Genomic DNA, 17,671 nt, shown 5'->3' with positions numbered 1-17,671 from the left:
ATAGACTAATGCATTAACTATAAAGTTGATTTTTTTTAATCTTTAATATGTGATCTTGCTGCTACTTAAGCAGTTTCAAAATAGATTACATTTTTTTTATAACAAATATACATTTTACATTAATGCCACTTTATCAAGAAAAAAAAAACAAATTAACGAAGAATTAAATTAGTAGATAATTCAATTATAAAACTGGTTCTGTACAAATTTAATAACAACATCATAAGCTATAAATATTATTTCTTCAAGTAACACAATATTTCTTTCTGTGCAAGTGTTTCTAACATTAAGGTGCTATGAAGAATTTTTTTGTTGTCTGTAAGGAAATTTAATATAATCAGTCTATTGAAAGCAGAGTTAGTAAATTTTTAATGATGTTGATTTAGGTAACATTTAATTTAATTTTAAATTCGATGTATTTTTATAACGTTTAATTTATAATAGGTTTATTTGATGCTAATTTTTTAAAACCAAAAATATATTACCATTCCTTTTCCATTGTAATTTTATAACTTGTAAATCACTATAATTTGTGTGCATTCTTGCATTCTTTGAGTGTTTTTAATGTAAATTCGTTTCTTTGTTAATGCAGGTAATTTTTAAGAGATAAATACGCAATATTTTAGGTATTAAAAATAAAGCAGAGTTACCTATCAAGGTTTTAATATTTTGTAACGAATATTTTCTTTTAAATACAGGTGTTGTTTAACTTACATAAAAATATTAATTACTTAATATTACCTCATAAGAAAAATCCTGTGCAGCATAATTTCTGAATTCATTTTGATAAATAAGTTTGCATATCTCGCTATCCCAGAAAGATTGCTTGCTGCGATACTGTCAAATTGAAAGACGGGAGACTTACTAATCAGAAGTATAGTGATAAGCTGGCAATTTTAGGGACAATCCTTTTTGTGTTTATTTTCTACTCAAGTTGTGTTAGAACAGTTTGACATAATATGTCATTTCTTGTATATACACTTTTAGGATAGCTTAAAATAAAGTATTTGAATTATTATACTGTGATAATTAGGGACTATTGTCATATTTGACCCCACTACGTGTTTTAATGGAATATTACACGATATCTTATATTTTTTTAACTGAGAACAAGTTATTACAAATTATTCAACTTTAAATTTTACAGCCCGGCAAGCGAGAAAGTAAGATATTTCCTTATTATTTTATCACATGCTGTTCTTGACTTTAGAATTTATCATTATACATTGGTGAAAAAAATGTTTACTTTTTTCACTTTGGTTTTTCGTGTAAAATTAGAAAGCCGGTTAACTACGATACATAATTTGTTGTCATGACTCGTTTTTACTAGATATCGATGCATTTATTGTTAATTTTATTCAAGTACTTTCTCATTACAAATTCTATTAATCAGTTTTCAATTGTCTAAAAACAAAAAATCATCAATTTCTAATTTATTTTTGTGACTAGAGATTAAATATAATAAAAAAAACAACATATAATTTATAATTATATTTGTAATAAAAATAGAATACTTGATAATTTTTATAAATATATACTGTTTAAGTGCGTCATTACCATCATGGCAAAGAGTTACACTGATAAGTTTATTTAAATAAATTGTATGCCATTGCATTCAAATATCTTTAAACCTATATGTAATATTCAAAAAAAGTCTTAAATATGTCAGACACTCTAGTAACTATTGTAGTCAAATCACTACAATCTTTAACATGTGAAGTTTTGCTTTTCACATGATAATTTTTTTGGTATTCAAAATTGATGTCATTATTATAATTAGATTAGAAACATAGATGCATATTTACTTAGTCATAATATTTTGGCTAAGATAATATGCAAGCTACAACTATCAGTTTTTAACAATATATAATAAGTTGACAAATGAAACAAATTTACAGAGCATATATCTAAGCATTGCAGATAGAGCTTGTCATCTCTCTCTCACAAGGATGGGTAAATGTCTTATTCAAGCCTTCTTATAATATATAAATAATTATTTTTGTTAACATTGCTTGTCTTATTTGCTTCATATAAAAGTAATATGATATATTGTAAAAATTGTTGATTTGATAAAGGTAAAGTGAAGGATAGATTTTCTTTTTACTAAATAGGTGTGTTAAAGTCATTGGATGATACTAGATTTAAGCTGCTTCCTAATGGTCCTATTGGGAATCTATGGCCTCTATCGAGTAGTCTGTTCTATGGCTGAACCGATGATGATGGAAATTGTGTGGTACTGGTTGATTTATTATTTTTTAAATGATTCTTGATTTCATGCCATATAGTGATGAGGAAGGAACTTTGTGGGTATTTTAGTTAGTGCAAGTCTGACATTACTCATTCTTACCCCTTTAAGAGCATATAAAGAAATTTCTGTCCACATAAAAAAAGGTTTAAATGAACACTTACATTACATTTCTAAATCACAAAACAAAATAATTTAAATGATACTCAAAAACAATTCCATGTTCATTTAAATTATAGAAAATAATTTCGAATTGTAATTACCTTGCAAATTCTGTATACAATTTCAATGTTGTAGATTATTTCACATGGCCTTTGGCCTCATGAACAGATTGAGATAGTTGTACAACTAATGCCTGTTATTGTTTATACAATATACATAATTTTTTTGTGTACACTTTAAATCAGCATCCTAATATATTATTTTAAGTGTTTGTGCCATTTACAAATTTTCTTAACAACAGTGATGTACACTTTCGACTGACTGACTGACGACTGAGACACAATATGATACAATCGAGATTTAGAGTTCTTAGACACCTAATTGAAAAGATTTTTGAGTGTGAACCCATCTGAGGTCCTCTTTGGAGAAGCTTAGCGCCCAGTTAGAACATTGCGATGACATTTTATAGATGTCTGTCCAAGCAATTTGAATGGGGAAAGAGACTTGTTATCATGTCTTGTTTTATCTTTGCGGGCTGGTGTCCGCAACCAAAGGACACTACGCTCACTTTCCGTCGGGGTTAGTATTAAACAAACCAACACAACTCGGGAAATCCCAGCTGACACTGATGTAAAATATAATTCATTACGACTATTAAATTTTAAAGTTATTGTATAAGTAGTTTACACATTATATCCATCTGTTTCATCATATTAGTCAATAGGTTCCAATTAACAGCATAGGACTATATCAAAGATCGTCACCAAGATCAGTTTTGCGGTGCCCGCATCCAGCCATTTCCCGCGACTTTGTACACGTCTTAACCAACAAATGTTGAATAGTTTCGCATTTTATTTCTTTTAATAGTTTAAAAATAACATGTCACAACTTTTTGGGTACTATCAATTTTAAAATATAAACGTTATTGGTTTTATTGCATTTACACAGTTTAAAAGTTTACCGAGAGAAGTACATTTGACTCTTAAAGTTTAGGGAAAACATTGATACAAGTCGAAACGAAAGTAAAAGGTATTGATTTACTTAAATATTAAATAAAAAAAGTAAGTAAAAATAATCTCAACGAGTCGCACGCGCAGCAACTTCGGATCCGTAAACAATATGGCACGCGGTAACACCAAACGTCTGACTGAAGACCGGCTATTCAAATATAATTTTATATCGGTCGAATTTGTAGGGCAATTTTAAAGTACCAAAGGTGACAGACGGACGAATCAAATCGCCTTGCCACGGATACGCGTACTTACTCGAACGTCTGTCAACGGGGTAAGAGTACAGTGCCACTTTGTGACTGTAAAGAACGTATTCAGGTATCTAACACAAAGAATCAAAACTCACTTGAAAATGCCAAAAAAAAATGTTTTTTTTTAAAGCCTGTTTGCTTAAATTCCATAACGGGTCACTACTGGCAATAGCAGAGGACACATTAATATATTTTTTCCTAAATAAATTAAATATAACCAAGTAATTTAACAGAATTCGTATACGCAAAGTCACTAAACAAGGTGTGTTGTTCATATGAATTGTATTGATTACATTTTGTATTTGCTCCTTCGGGCGTATCTCCTCACGATTGCATCGACCTATGACCCTTTGCTGCTCCCATTATCAAAGAGGTATAAAGAAGTCAAAACGATATATTTACGTCTGCTTCTGCACTCATTAGCTGTTATGCTAGGGTTGTTGATTGAATATATTAACACTATTCTTATTAATTTTGCATTTATAATATCTGAAATACTATAATAATATACAATTTTTAATGTGTTTCAATACAAGGCGATTTTGACCGTTAGGTAATGAAGTTACTTTTGTTTTAGCGTCCAATATTGTTAGAGCAACTAACTATTAACACTTCACTCTTAGTAACTAAATCACAATGAATATCCTGCCTTCTTAACAGAATAACATTCTCAACCCGCGCCTCGCAACGTTCATTGAACTGTGTTTTCGCGATACTAACGCAGGTATTAGACGCAAATGCCGCCTCTTTACTTACTCTGTATTAGTTCTACCCTCTTAGGGTAAGCTACGTTATTCTGGAGACTTAGTTTTGTATTGCTGTGCTTGAGGCACATCGATGCGATCTTCTTAAAAATTAAGACATCCTCGCAAAAATAAGTTTCAGTTTATAAAAAAAAATCGCTCTCTTGTGAATGTATCATACTCAATAAGAACATGTTCACTGTCGTTTATTATTCCAGTTGAAGACACATTCCGCTTTAATCGGTTCGCAACTTGAACTACTGGTTCGCTTGTTTGTCCCAGAGTACTACGGGACCATTAGCCATCCTGCTGCGTGAGCAGTGGGTAATGGTCATAGGTGTCTGATTCGTAGTGGCAGTGGCTATGTAATCCGGCATATGGCGCCGCGTAGAGTGAGTGGTCGTCTTTGCTGATCTTGTGAATGGGCCCCATAGAGAGTGATTGCGCGGTTAGAAGCGATCGTTAGCAGTAGCTTGCTGGCTGGCAACCAGCAGGTTACCGCAGCTCGGTAACTTGCCTACTCAGAAAGAGGTATACTAGATGATAATACACACCGCACCCGGGCGAAGGTTAGTTTAGATCACGTGATGGTGTGGGGCAATTCACGATTCCGCCTCGCACATGTTGGCGGAATACCCGGGGGTGGAGCGGCGGATTCTGAAGATTGGATAGGACCTTACCTTACCTGCAGTCGTGTCGGCGATGCTTGCGGTTCATCGGCGTGGAGAACCGTGCCCTTATTCTGCGAAACCGTTATGGTGCAGGAGGAAGCCGCCGAACGGGATCGGCAGAGGACAATTCAAGCTCGAAGACGGCACCGTCGTTGCAGGAACACGCCGTGAGGCCGTTCTCCGTAGAATGATGTTGCCCAACTAGAAACGGGGCCCTTGGAGTGGCAGATGCTTTGGGTGGGGGCCCTAAATTCCCTCAGCGACTCTGAGGCGGACGATGGAGCGATGTGGTCTTGAACCATCGTGAGAACACGGCGAGGGTTTCGGGTGTAGCGTGAACTATGCATACTTCGGGACGGGTTATCTAAGATAACAAAGCGCGAGGGAATATGGTAGCATGGTGATGCTTGATCGGGAAATACCGCGGTTATTCACATCGTGCAGAGGGTGCACCGTGGGGGTTTAGTTCATAGGAATCCTATATAACCCTGTCCTATCCCCAGAGAGAGGATGGTATCGTGAACACGCGGAAGATTTCCTCCCAAAACCGAAAAAGAAAGATCCCGTGATAGGAATCAGGAAGTGAGTCACCGACAACTACCAACCAATCATATCCAGATAATACAGAAGCTAGCTTGTCTAGCATACACAGGGAAGATAGAATCGTTAATGCGTTTTTAGTGACGCACAAGATGTGAGTGAGCCTTACTACATTTAGCCTTACACTTGCTTGGAGAGTCAGGCACTGCGTTCGCTGTCAAAGACGGTGGAGGCAAGAGCTTTCGTAAATAAGTCTATGCGTTCGGGCACGTATTTCTCCCCTTTAATATTTCTAACGGTTGAGAACTTTGGGGCCAGTGTAATAAACAAATTTAGAGGTAGTCAAAGAAAGGATCCTGCCGTTTAATATTAAATGTAACATGATAGTCATAGGGGCTAACTGGCAAAAAATCACTATAGATATTTTTGGGATTTTATAATGTAGAAATATTAGCCGTCTCATTATGACCTTTAGTTTTGTTAGACGTTCGGGCAATACCTTAGCTTTCCGTCTTAGGCTTGGATATCGTACTACTTCCAGTGCCCTCCATGTTTTTATTAATTGCAACGTGAAACAAGAGAACAGCTGTTTCATATATATTCAGGATCATTTACCGCAAGAACAAATTTTTCTATCTTCATCAGTGGAAACAGTAGACGTCCCCAAATGTAACCAGTCTTTGGGAATTTAAGCAAAACTTAAACTTTCCTGGCGTCTTAAAATGGACTTCGTCTTTTCTTTTGCCAAAAATCGAAATTTGTAAGCAGATAAATTTATTACCACTGAGTTCCACTAATACAATATTTCCAGTGCCATATTCCCTAGGTTGTGTCGGTTATAAGAGTATGGTATCGTAATATCGTCATTCTCCTCTTACGGCGTTACCCGTACACCATAAAGCAGAGATGACTTCACACACAAAATTATCGTGACTCTTTGAAAATTTAAGAAAACTCTGTATCAATGTAAAAGAAAATTTTCGGAAATAAATACGATACTGCTCCTATTGTAAGAATACCATATTTATTACCTTAACGTTGTCCTTACCGCAAGGATAACAGATGTTCAAGTAACGGTTCATCTATCACGCAAAAATAAGTCCTGCCGACCCATCGTCCATCCTGCTTGACTTGCGTACCTTAAAGATCAACAATTCATTCAATTTCAAGATAAATATTTTTTTTTAATTATACAAAGTATCCAATGGTTACTGTGAAGTAATGGCAAGCTGTCTTTACACAGTAAGGACTTAATATGAATAAGATCATTATTTAATGCATTTATTTGAAATCTCTTGGTAGATAACAAAATATGAAATCTGCGAACAGCTAAAGATGGCAACAGCCAGGGAAGAGATCAGAGCATTTGCTAAGTCCTGCGAACGACAGTCAACTTACCGAAATTGTACCAAACACTTGAAGAGACACTTTGAAACTGCATATATAAATATAGTTGATGTAAATATAGTTTTTGTGTAAAGGCAGTGGCTTTACTTGATGTATTATATACGCAATAGAAATCGATTGTAGATTAGCGCAGGAGGAAAAGATTTAATAATTTTGTATAAATGTACATGTATTTCAAAAATGTTATTAACGAAATTCGCAATGATTGATATACAGATTTTTCTTCTAACGACACAAGAAAGTTGCCTATATCAGTCATGGGTATTTCTAACCGATATGGATATATAAACCTCTAATTTTAAAACCAATTCGAATGTTTCTATGATAATGTAGAATAATCATATTTTAAAAAAAGGATCGAAATAAATAACCTTTGCCTCCTATCCGAATAAATTATACGATACAGTGAAATGTGTAAATGATAAACCTATTATTGCATCGAGTTCTTCATTCGGTAAGTGGTTCAGAGCACTTTGAGCCCTTTAGTGTGTCAATTGTGTCTATTAAACGCTCAATGAGAAAACTTCTTAGTGTTATTCGATAAAAAAAAATATTTTTTATTTATTTATTGTGACACTAATTGCATGGTGTTAGTATTTATTTTTATATGAAAATAACGGTGAGTATTTTTCTAATTGCATACTAAGAAAATTTTAGATAACTTAGTTTTGTTTGCACAGGAATAACGAAAGTTATAAAATAAATTGCGAACAAAATCCGGTTTTGAACTATTCACAAACGTAATACATGCACTGATATATAGTTAATATTCATGAGTTATTAAAAGACGCAAGTTTAATTCATTAAATAACATTGATTTATTGAAGTGTAACTGTAGTCACTGTAAAAATAACATTGAATTGAAATTTAGTTTTAATTCAATTTATTTTGTATTTTATTAGATGGTAACCCTATTGAGAGAAAATTGTTGATAACGATACACTCCTACCTTTTTTAATTTGTCGAACGCGCGCATATTATGTGTTGTGAATAATATTTAATTTGTTGTCAGTGAAATTAATTTAACTACATTGTTCGTAGACTGGGCTATAAGGTAACTTTCGAATTGTTTACGTTCTATGCCGTTGTGTGGTATATATGCTTGGTAAATTTGTCATTTGAAGTTATTGTTGACTGCTGTTTATTAATGTATCTCTTGTTTACATAACGGTAGCTTAATGATAGAATTTATCTTAATGCAATAAAGTATTTGAAATAAATAGTGTGAAGAATTACCACACTGGTCTTTTTAAAATGTCTCTACCAAGTTAAAATTAAGTTTATTAACTTTTTTAAATACATAATAAATCGTTATAATGAATATGTACATCATGTTTTGTGTGGTTATTTATTGGTAGGAAGTAATTAAAACAAAGTGCAGGTGTCATAAGCAATATATAAAATCGCGTGTAGTCGTATTGTTACCTCTGGGGAAGTTTGTGCTTGTTTCTTCACTATTAAGAATAAAAATAACTGTTTGCATAAGAGCAGCGGTCTGTAGATCAGATTTCTGGATCGAATATCGATAGTTTGTATAAACGATTAACCTTATTAAATATGTTTCATTGGAATCTGAGTTCATTAAGTTTTTGGGTCACTTTAGCGGACGCTCTTCGAAGTGTCTGGCACCAGAGAGGAGATTTCAGCTTGGTTTGTCAAGGTTCAAAGTCGCCCAAAGATTTGGAACTTCGCTGAGAGATCGGATTTAGTGGATCCGCACAATTATCAAGGTCACCCACGTGGTTCGTCTGTGCAGTGAGCAGCGCATCTCGTTCATGCAACTGATCGCCTTTAAGGTCAAAAAGTTCTTGAGTGGCGACCACGAGTCGGTGGACGCGGCGTGGTCTTGTAGTCAAGGTCGCGGGAAGTCGCAAGGTCGATCATTGTAGCGATCATTGAGGGAGGCCTGCGCTTTACGATTGGCGTCTATTGCCTGATAAGATGATGAAGCGGGGGTTGATACAGTATGATTAGAAAAAGGACCTCTGAAATCATTAGCGCTGGGCTAAATATAGTTTAAAAAAACTCTACCAACGCTTCTATAACTAAAAAAGAAAACTGCCTGGTACGCAGTGATATCACGAGTTTGTATTAAGCTATCGACGCCGGCGAAAACAGTATGTGATCGATAGCAAAGCTTTTTTTTTTTTTGTCTCCGGACGACCAATCTTTATTATAGGAGACCACATTCATGTTTAACCTGAGAATTAAGGTTTAATATCTTTAATGTCTGCTTACTCTTAAAGAAATTAATTGAACATTTTTATAATAGGTATGGAGTTGGTTAATTTCGTTCAAGAGATGATGCAATGTGTGGCGGAATACGCGGTCAGCTACCGGCTTGGCCAGAACGTGGTGCGCGCGGTGGACCGTGTACTATGGACTATCGAGAAGAGCGCACGGTGGGCAGTTCCACCACCATGTAATGTTTTTTTTTTATACTATTAATTCTCATGCGTCTGATGTAACAAAACTGTTTTTTATGACTTCTTAAATGTACGTTTTTTTTTACTAACCCTTGGACTCTACCCAGCGGCTTGGAAAGTTAAATTAGCATTGAGTAGCATCTGGATTGGAGACCATGGATTAGTAACCGCAGCATAATACGTCCGCCGACAAGTTGGGCCGACGCAAATTATTAAAGTCGTTGGAAGACGCTGGATACAGGCTGTTTCCAACGGGTCTTATTGGAAATCCATAGGAAGATCCATGTCCAGTATTGACCGTGTTGAAAGTCACTGAAATAATGATAATGAGATATCAGGATTTACAACATTTCAATTGCTTTGCAGCGCTGATTGTTACAAATAGGATTGAGGTGTAGGATATGTTGTAGTTATTCTTCTTCTTGAACCGAAGTCAAGGTTGCTGGAAGTTGTTGAATACAACGCTAGGCCGGTCACCGTGGCAATCTTTGAGCAAGACCTTGCAAGGGGCTATTGGCTGACATGATAATGATCTATCATCAATCATCAAATTTGTACCAATCTACGCAGAATTGGCGTACTAAGCATTATTCTTAAAGGACCCCAAGACAACCGCGATATTATCATATAAATATACAAATTTTAAGCACTGTGTATATATGTTCTGTTACAGTGGATCAGGATGAACGTCCACAGCCTGAACTGATCCGACCACTACCCTGGGTGTTCTTTCTATCTTTACTTGTGTTCCTTCGGATCACCAGAGAGTCCATATCACTTATCAACTTAGTACTAGGGAAGCCTCCATTGAGATCTGCAGATGTGGTGAGTGACTGTTGTAAATTTTTTTTCTCAATTTAACAGCATTACAGTTGTGCTTATTGATGATAATGCTGCTCGCAGCCTTCGCAAAACTTAAACTTAATAATGAGTTATCTTTCTTTCTTGTGAAGACACCTGCGTTACTTTTAAATGTAATAATACTTAGATAATAGCAACATACCTCGTGATGGTTTGGCCCTCTGAGCGCTCTTGAGTTGGAATGCTAAGCGGGTATTATCGAGAAGTGACAACTTATGCCAAGGTTCTTGGGGCCCCTTGAGTCTGATCTGGTAAAACTGTAGTAGGTAACGGCTAGATCTGAGGTTCTCCAGGGAGAGCTTCGCTGCCTTAAAAAGGGTTTAGGGAAAGCGCCCTCAGCGCATTGCCTCATCGAACCGCGGAGTCTGCAAATGCCATTTGGGCAGCAGCGTAAACCAGGTCAAATATATTTATATATTTAGACGCAAACGCTGTTACAGAGAAACTATCTTATTATCTTATCCGCAAGATAAAATACATTGAATTTATTCAATTTATTGCAGTTAGTAACGAAACTCGAAGACGAAAACTACACATAGTCTAGCCCTAAATATTGTTAAAATAATTTATTCTTTTTTTATTCTATTACATAAAACATTTATTACTGTAACGTGTGATAATAAATTAAAATATAAATTATATGTCTATCAAAGTACATCATATATATGAAGCCCATTCTAAATTATCTCCATTGGGTTTAATATAGTCTTTTAACCTTTGAAGCCAGTTATCAATAGAGTCACGCACTCTATTCATGGGAAATTTCTTCACTGCCAAAGTTATGTATCGTTTCAACGACTTCGAGTTATTATGGCGTTGAGAGTATTCCATGATCTGTAAAATTTATCATAAATCTTTATTTTAATGATAGCTTAAATAATAACCTGTGCGTATTTTATACAGGTTCCGAGTCTTCTTTTAAAATATGTGATATGGACTTAGGTGCTATATTTACTTCTCCAATATTTAACTTTCGGGCGAATACAAACAGAGGAGGTTTCATTATACCTATTAATAGTCCGCTATACAAACATTCGACTATTAGTAAGTTGGATGGAAATTATTAAAAAATACAATTGCTTTAAATAATACTATTACAGTAATTCGGTTCTCCTATTACCCTATTATCACAAAAATTTTTGATGGGGAAACGTAATGTTATATATATTTATGTAAGTAACCGACGACAAATGACTTTTTATTAAACAGAAAGGTGTTCGAGTAGGGACCACAAGCCCGTAGAGCTAGCCGACATAATCAGATCGCGGGAAGTAGTTAGGTGCAAGCAGTGCAAGATCGGTCATCGTGTGATCATTGGGGATAGCATTGCAGTAAGAATAAAAAATTCTAAATTGTGTAATATTACGTTTTCTTCTTTTTTTTATGTAAAAGTGTTTATGGCCAGAATAAATATAAATTGCTTGTCTTAATTAACGATAGCTTGTATCGCTTGCAGGTCGCCTATATTCAAAGCAAGCGTCGTTACATCCGCACCTTAAAATACCAAGGCAGCAGGATGATGCGTGCACGCAGTACGCCGTCCCAGCCGACACGCTCCTGGTGCAGCAGCTTGCAGTCCCTTTTCGAGTTCACCATGTGCTTTCGAAGGCAGGGGCAAAACTACGGGAACAACAACACCACACGTGTCAGTAACAATGACGAGGTTCTGGTGAGACTCTTTGCAATGTTTCTTTAACTTTTTAGACTTCATTCACGCATGTATGCGTATGCACACAGCAGCCCGCAGACGCCTCTGTGGAAGAAGGACGCAGATATGTGTTTAAGGTATATAGGAGTTAGAAAGTGTTCTCCCTATCCTTAATAAAAACATATTTTATGTAGTCAACAATATATTTGTTCCATTCGCAACGTTATAAAATTCTTTTATGGAAGTTACACAGCTTATACTAATGCGGGAATAATATCACAGTTCCTACAGTCACACGGCGCAACAATTATAATCATTTTATATTAATTTTATTTATTTTGATTAATTAACATTTGTATAAAAAATAAGGCAAAAATCTTAATAATTACACAATAAGCACCAATATTCACTGAATAATGTAAAAAAGAAAGCATGCAAAAATATTAGGCATATAAAGGCAGACCAAAATTTTTTAATCCGGGAATAACTCATGTAGTACCAAGTATTTAAAATTTATAAAGTTAATGTTTCACTAAAGGCGTTATTTAAAGTCTATCGTCTGTTAATAAGAGGATTTTTTTCAATCCTAGTAGCGATAATATATGTAGGTTCGTGTACGGCATTACCATGTATAAACGAACAATATTTATTTATAGAGAAACATAGGAGTCGCGAGAGGTCGTCTATCCTAAATAAACTAAAAGAATGTTATGTGAAGTAGTCCGCATGACTTTTTCATACGGAATACTATTTCGGAATTACATGACTATGCAATAAAATATGAAGGCTCAAGTGACAGGTACTATTGAAAGAATATCTATAAAGTTGCTAATAAGCAAATTATGGATAGTGACAAATTTATTTACAAAATCATGGGTAATTTAAACTATTAAATGTTGACCTTGTGTCTGCTTAAACACTTCGCAACCTCATTGTGAAGAGTATCTGCGGAAAAATATAAGCGAGGTGCATAATTAAACAAGAATTGAATAATTATTTTCCTCGTTTACTTAATTCCAGTCTGTGTTTGTATTTGATTTAAAAATTTACTTAATCTGTTTATACTAATTTCACGCACACATGAAGCGATATCTGTATGGCTTTTTTAAAATTAGAACAATGACGCTGCATGATTAGCTTCGTAATGATTCACAGCTGGGACAGAAGCCTCTCATAAGGAGGACTATTACGTATCTAGACGTCTTAGTATAGATCAGGGATGAGCAACACGCGGTTCGTTACACATGCCTATGTGGCCCTCCAAGTATTATTCCAAAATTGAATTTATTTTATAGAATGTCTCTAATCAAATCAAAAATGATCACCGATCAAGACTGAGTGATACACTGTTAGAAAGCTTCGTATGTGTAGTTATCCCAACATTCGACTTACCCTAAATATCTTGCATCGAAAATCGAAAAAAGAAAGCCAAACATCTTATTATAAATTTCAAATAATTACGTTTTAGTGTTCTTTTCTTGTTTAGTTTTACACTTAAATTAATACGTAAAATATCTACTTTTTCAGCTTTATTCTTTTTTAAATCTAATGTTCACTATAAATAAGGTTATCTTATTTTTTAATATGTGTTACTTTATATGTGGCCCCCCAAAGATTTTTTAAATTAAAATTGACTCGTTCAATAAAAAGGTTACGCACTCCTGGTGTAAATGATGGATGAATATATTTTAAATGTTGATTCACGAGTACGACGGTTTCTTCAAATGTTTATTAAAAGCGCTAATATTTTAATCACTTACTACCTGACAAGCGTTGTCCTGTCTTACTTATGAACAATTACATCAAAACTTAGTAGATAAAAAAATAAAGGTCGCATCGAAGGCGCAAAAGAATTGTTATCTTAATCTCCGGAGAATCTTGGCACTGTATATATAATACTTTAGTGACGCTATCAGATATAAGTCCGGTATTGCTAATGATTAAGGCTATGGCTAACTTAAGCTAAGTTAACATCAACTTAGATGCTTTGAATATTAACGATGTAAGTTATGATTAGATTCCCACATTATTTTCAATTTAGATCCAACTTAGACTAGCTTAGCTGGACTGATTTACCGTGAGACCCTCACTTCAAATAATAATTTTCCTTCCTTCTGCTTCTTCTTTAACACATAGACCATATTACATGGCATAGGCTTTCTCTAAAGATATATATGGGGGGATATACCATAGTAGCCACCCTTCTTATCAGGCTATGGTACACAGAGGAAGCTGCTGGCCATCGTCTGAAAACGTATTTGTGAATAGTTGCAATCCTATATAATTAATGCATAGTGTCATTTACGTAGGATCTCAAGTTTCAGTCCTTCCTTTCCGCTAGGCTACCAATATGCGGTAATCGTAATAAATAATAATAGTAATGTTATTAATTACACTTTAGACTGGTATGTTTTAGACTGTACTAAAAGCTTTGGAAAAAAAGAGAATACTAAAAATACATAATATCCATGAAAATATGTAAAAAATTTAATATTTCCAGATAGTGAAATGCAATAAACGCGATGGACGAGACAAGAGTCCGGGTGCGTCCACTGTGGAAATATCAATGGAGAGACTTATTGAGAAAATGATGGTGGACCTGCAAGCGGACTCCGATGACGACTCCAGTTATACGGTTAGACATATTATGAGAAAACAACTTCAATTACACGCAATATAGTTATAACAATAAACAATGATCACTTTATTTATAAAGCTTACGGAATAAAAAAAGTTTTCCATCCTAATTGAAATAAAAGTAATATTTATGATTTAAACCGCTTGGTTAATGTGGGAATGCTTGTATTGTAGTAATATAAGCGTTACACATGGTTACATCGTTACGGCGTGTCGAATGGCACGCCGTATGTTTTGACGATGTAGTGTGCTTACCTTCGATCGTGGCATAGTTACGTTTATATATAAGTTATATATGATGGATAGTAGGTGGGTCAAGTGTGGAAGCTAAAAAGCTCTTATCGTTAATACCAGCTGGACCAGAACTGCGCTTGAAGTAATTTTATTGTTTATTATTGAAAACAATTAGAATATTTAAATGCTGTCATTGAAAAGTAACGTCATTTTGTTTATAAAATGTATATTCTTTTTTTGTAAGAAAAGTACCAATATTTTGCCACTTCCACACATGCTGTGGTAGTCGTGCAACAAAGTGCACCGCCCGCCAGCCCGCTGATAAATGCGTATACGGCAAACAATGCAAATTACACAACTGCCACCATTAAACCACTCAACACGTGTTTCACCCCTCCACGGGGCATCTTCAGGAGTTATGTTACACCGATTAGTGCCAAACACAGAGCTCACTCTGCGGCACTAAGCGAAATTCTGTTTTTGTTCTTTCAAATTAATTTTATCTCATTAAGTAATTCCCGTCCGATAAAACGCATTTTGCCAACGCTTTTCTAGTCCCTGAAACAGTCGTAATAGTCTTTTTCCGATACAGCCTTCAATTCGGTTTTTATCTCCTCAACTGTGTGAAAACTCCAGTGACCTTTTAAGTTTGCTGAATAGACAAAAGTAGCACGGAACCAAATCAGGCGAATACGGTAGTTGCGGAACGATATGAGTCGAGTTTTTGGCAAAAGTAGCGAAAAAATAATGCAATATGATACCAACCAATCGAGACTTGACGCTTTTGAGCGAACATCCTACAAAAATTGTGTAGGCATCACTATCAGAAAGGTTTCCAATTATCAATCCATGATTTTTAACAAATCTTAGATTTTTGGACGTGGCTCACGTTGGTTTTAAATGACATATTCTCCTTATTTGTTTTTATTACTGATATAATATTTTACAACTTATATATTGATGGTTAAGTTAATTTTTCATTTAGATAGATATTTCATTCTGTAGCATTTAAAATGTAAAGATCTGTAACAACTACTCGTGGACCTTCTAAACAAAGATTCCTAAAAAGAACGATACTCCCTAGAGCGCGCTGGTAACGAATCCAAAGTCAACATCCATAAAAATGTGTGTATGTATATATATATATATATATATATATATATGTTTATATATATATCTTTATCTATATCTATATACATATATATATATATATATATATATATAAACATATATATGCACGCACGTACGTGTACACAAACAGAAAATGTGCAGTGCATACAGTTTACTCTTGTTACGTGTTTGCTATTGCATCCTGTTATATTTTGTTCTTTGTTGTACAGGGTGTCTGGATTTAAGTTATCGAAACTTAAATAAAAATGTTACATTTGACACGAAGTTTTAATAGAAACATTGAACGATAAAATAGAAATGCGACATTCATTTTTAAACAGTGTCATTCAATTATCTTCAGTAGAGTTGAACAATGTGTTCAAAAAAAACTTCTTACAAGTGAACTGATTTTACAACGAATGTTTTCTTTTAAATTCACAAGAGTTCGGGGATTATTAGTATAACTCTCAGTTTTTGAGGTAGCCCTATAAAAATTTGTTGGAGCTATGTCGGGTGATCTCGGAGACCACGGAATATCCTCAAAGCGACTGATCAGTTTTTGAGTGAAAGCTTCCCGAAGTATTTTTTTTAGCTCTGGCCGTGTATGATTTGTGTGTCTTATACTTTTATGGCACTGGGCAAATAATATTGTAAATTGTATGAGATTCTAGTTTAAGGGGTACAAGAAATAAGCATTAATCCTTAAAAGGTATCCTACTTTGCTACCTTGTACTGTTGATTTAAATAAAACAAAGACATGTAATTTAAATTTGCAGGTAACTAATCCGACTAGTGCAAACGGCGATCAGTCTAACAATGAGGTTGAAGCAGATCAACATCAGATAACACAAAACGACAACGCTAAAAGACAATTCAATGACACAAATGAAACTGACGTACCAAAGCCAACCAACGAAGTAGACAAATTAAAACACGAAGATCGAGATAAATATGTTGTGGATTGTGAAAATAGTGAAATAATGCGAATAAACACGACATCATCAGAGGTGTCTGCAAAGATTGAAACTGATCTATTGCTTCAAAGTGAAAGGAATTATTCTCAACATAGGCAACAATCTACAAAGATTAAGCGAGTTGTGGGTAAGCGTTTATTGAAATAATATTAATGTATTTTAAAATTACGACTTTTATTTTCAAGAGTTTTTAATATCAGTTTATCAACCGCTGTACCGGGCAGTGGTGACCCGGCAGCAGAGGACTCAGACTTGCGATCTTAGGTTGCGGGTTCGATTACCGGGATACAATCCTATACAATTGACGCTTTATGCATAAATTATGAAGGATTGCCACTGCTCACAAACAAGTTTTCGAAGGATGAGCAGCAGCGTTCTCTGTCTCATTATACCACACTACGATCGCCACCTAGCTTACCAAAGCGTGTCGATTATTGTATACACCCCATAGATATCTTTCGAGGGAGGCCTTGCAGTAGACGTTTATGAGCTGACACGATGACGCAAGCTGTAGACCGTGCCGTAATGCTGTTGGCATTGACGGTGGACTAAAGAAACGGACCGACCGATACACCCTTTGCCGTACGCATACCCAAAGCATTGTACAGCGGTTTCAGTATTACTATAGTTATACTTAAGTATAGTAATACTTTTTGTCACGAATTAGTGCTATGCTATAACTGCTATTTTAGCACCTTAATAGCTCTGCTTAATCACTTAATTTGAGTTGGATTACTTTCAATAATATGTAA

At 34.8% G+C, this 17,671-nt stretch overlaps 1 protein-coding gene across 1 annotated transcript; it reads left to right on the top strand.

The window, feature by feature from the left end:
- Positions 1-982: 982 nt before the first annotated feature.
- Positions 983-17,066, top strand: Jabba (jabba). Its single transcript, XM_068764500.1, has 6 exons — positions 983-1,163; positions 9,302-9,451; positions 10,129-10,280; positions 11,773-11,985; positions 14,465-14,599; positions 16,722-17,066. The coding sequence occupies exons 2-6, from the start codon at positions 9,304-9,306 to the stop codon at positions 17,064-17,066; spliced, it is 993 nt and encodes a 330-aa protein (XP_068620601.1). The 5' UTR covers positions 983-1,163; positions 9,302-9,303.
- Positions 17,067-17,671: the final 605 nt, after the last annotated feature.

This window comes from Battus philenor, unplaced genomic scaffold, assembly GCF_028537555.1.
Source record: "Battus philenor isolate CCGP_79_NKW_IND1 unplaced genomic scaffold, ilBatPhil1.0.hap1 SCAF_19, whole genome shotgun sequence".
NCBI classification, from domain to species: domain Eukaryota; kingdom Metazoa; phylum Arthropoda; class Insecta; order Lepidoptera; family Papilionidae; genus Battus; species Battus philenor.
Note: the sequence above shows the minus strand (reverse complement) of the source record. Positions and strands in the feature narration are given on the sequence as shown.